The sequence below is a fragment of the Atta colombica genome, unplaced genomic scaffold (assembly GCF_001594045.1).
Source record: "Atta colombica isolate Treedump-2 unplaced genomic scaffold, Acol1.0 scaffold153, whole genome shotgun sequence".
NCBI lineage: Eukaryota > Metazoa > Arthropoda > Insecta > Hymenoptera > Formicidae > Atta > Atta colombica.
This window is the reverse complement of record NW_017259243.1, coordinates 2,037,770-2,041,076: the sequence shown is the minus strand read 5'-3', so window position 1 is coordinate 2,041,076 and position 3,307 is coordinate 2,037,770. Positions and strand designations below refer to the sequence as shown.

Genomic DNA, 3,307 nt, shown 5'->3' with positions numbered 1-3,307 from the left:
GAGAGAGAGAGAGAGAATAGACTATGAATTTTTTTAATTAAATGATTTTTTTTAATTAAATGATTTTTTTTAATTAATAGCTGTTTTGTATGTATTTGAATTTTATAATTATTATTTTTTAGTATTTTAACATTTAATCAAATTAAGTTAAATTAACTATCTACAAATTTTTAAAAGATTTAAGAATATAAAATGTTGTAATAAAAATATGTGCAAATGATAATAAAATAACTAGACTATGTATAAGACTTAGTACCAAATATGCCTTACTTGTTGCGTTTATGAGTAATTACATGAGCTGCATTCCGTTATTCATTGAGAATATTGAAAATCTATAATTTGCATTAATGTATATACTAAGTAGATAATTTCAGTACTCGCAATGAATAATAAAATGCAGCTATAATGAATTCAATAGATAGCACTGTAAATCGTGCAGATTGTCCGTCTGACTCGATTGCATCAATTTATTGCTTAGTTTGTTCATTCCGTTGTCAATAAAGGAAAATGTAAAATATAGTAGTTATGATGTAATATTTCATAGATAAGTAATTTTTTTCTATATAATAACTATCAAAAGATGAGTTATTAACTTTTGTAATTTATTTTATTGTATCTCTGTATTTATATTTTACAACACTATATTTAATTTATATTTTTATCACAATGTTTAGTATCCTTAAAAAGAGAAAGTTTTGTAAAATAGAACCGATTTTGCCAATTTAGATACACTGAGTGTATACGCATAGATTGTATCTTTGTTATCTTGATATATATCATTCTAGATCATGGATTCGCCTGTTATAAATATTGTCATTATGGAAATAAATAAATAAGTAAATAATTAGATAAATCAATTTAAAAAATAGTTTATGTATTTTCACATGTCAATAAACATGTCAATATGTCAATAAATTTATAATCTCAAAAGTTTTATAAAAACTCTTAAAAATCTTATAAAACATGAGACCACTTTATTTTCTATTTTTTAAACATTTTTTTTTTAAATGTTTAAAAGGAGAGGAATATATATTTAGGTCATACTCATATAAATGCTACTTTTGGAACTTTTCATTACACTCATGTCAATATTTGAAAATGTTTTTTTAATATTTAGAAATGGTTCTTTTTTTAATCTGATCATCAGTTTTCAATTTTGGACTTAGTAAAAAAAATGAGAAAAAATTCAAAAATTTAGATAATATAGAACTCGGTTACTTTACAAAATGTTATAAAATCTCATAGTAAAAATGACTTTTGTGTAAGTAAATATGTCGTAAACTTTGGTTCTTTGACTGATAAAATTATCGTTTGAATAAGCAAAAATGAAAGTAACAGTATATGATGCTTTGCTTAATAGTACTTGGAACGTAGCAAAGATTAAACCGAGCATTCACGAAGAGCATAAAATATCCGTGGAATGTCGTCGTAACAAGTGTACGCGTTGAAGCCACTTTGCACTAATGAACCATAGATCTTCAGAGCTATTAAAACGACGACTGTCTTTCGAACAAATTACGTATTAACGATTGCAAAACGCTACTTGCTACGATTAGAAGTAAGCCGTACTGCTGATTGGATGATGAGTAAAGATAAATAAATTTCTTATTTGAATTATCGATGTTTGAAAGTCGAGTCAGAAATTCAGTGTAGTTGAAAAAATCGAACGGTAACGTAGAGCGCTGTCACTTTCGTCGTTATTTAAGTGCTTATAATTTTGATATAACTTCGATTTTGATGCAATTTTATTATATACACTTCAGTTAATGATAAATTTGTGATATAATATTTAAGTTCGTTACAACGTTGTGATTCATGACTTCTTTCTTTCTTATGATATTCAATGATCATGATTATTCTAATTGTTATTTTATGTCGAATGTATTGAATTTTAGAGAGGCATTAAAAATGTTCAAGGCTGTGTGCAAGCTACTTCAAAGCGGTTCGTGGAATTTGATACACGTTAATCCCGCGTGCTCCTTTCTGTGCTTCTTCTATAGACCGACGACTGTAATAGAACTGGTGACGTCCCATGAGCGAACTCATGTTTCTCTTATTGCATTTCATCGGCACTTTCGCAAGCTGAAAATACGTACGGTCCTGGAGGAACCCGAAAGGTCTCCCGAACGAGGTTTATAGTTCACGACGAGAACACTATTAGCTCGACGTTTGATTACTCGAGAAAAGAATATCTATTTCGGTCTATTTCAGATTTAGATCGTACGTATATTATTATTGTGTGCATGTATGAAATGAATTAAATACAAAGTATGCAGTACGGACATTATAAATATAATCTTTTTTTTGAAGACGTGAAAATAATAACAAAACGTCGTTTCGCAACCAAATATGTTTTAAAGAAACAAATACTGATAGATTAGCTATACATGTTGATATCACGTAGAATTTTCTTTTTTCTTTCGGTTAAGGAGATTCTCACATAAGTTTGATTTGATAAGAATAAGACAAGTCTATGATACATATATGATATAAAGTTATTTATATCAATAATATCTAAAAAAGATTTCATTGATTTTTATCGCACCGTTTTGAAAATATGTATAGAATTTTACAATATGCAAAACTTTCTTTTTATTTCTTGATTTAAAAGATTTGCATATAAGACAAAAATTTCAAAAACGTTATAATTACAAAGTAAACGCTTAAGTTCATTCTAGTAAAATTTCATCTAAATTGATTATATAATTTGAGAGAGATTTCTATTTCGAAAAAAGCCAAAATATTTGTTAAATGGGCGACGCATGTGTATAATATAATTTCGCGTATTATTATACTAGAAATATTAAACTTATTAGCTTTTAAATTTATGTCATATAATTGCGATACATCATCTACATTATTTTGTCGTGTATATACCTATGTATTATAATATTCTGAAAGCAAATACATAATCTTAATGATATATGTATAATCTCAAACATTTTGACCAAGTCTATCGTCAAATGAACGTTTTACAACTTTTATTTTGTTGATTTTTATATATTTAATAACATAAAATTAACAATGATTACGTGTAATAACGAAATGATTAGCGAATTAGATGCAAAATTGAGTCTATTCTTATTTAAAAATATGTAACAATTTAAATGTTTTAGCTCCTCTCTACGAGAGAGAATTATTTTCAATGAAAATATATAAATACAACTAAAGATGAGTCAAAGAGAAATCAAAATGTGAATTATTAATTAAATAATTATATTTAAATTTTATGTCGTGCTAACTTACTGACTCTCGTTTGTTTTTTTAACATTTTTGCTTGATTTTGAATTTCGAAAGTTTTTAGATT

At 26.3% G+C, this 3,307-nt stretch overlaps 1 protein-coding gene across 1 annotated transcript in view; it reads left to right on the top strand.

Annotated features, from left to right (window-relative positions):
* Positions 1–3,307, top strand: part of LOC108685473 — a 7,907-nt gene that overhangs the window by 4,101 nt on the left and 499 nt on the right. Inside the window, exon 5 of the mRNA XM_018190260.1 lies at positions 1,893–2,131. Within this exon, the coding sequence (XP_018045749.1) occupies positions 1,893–2,131 (239 nt within the window). The remainder of the gene's footprint in view (positions 1–1,892; positions 2,132–3,307) is intronic.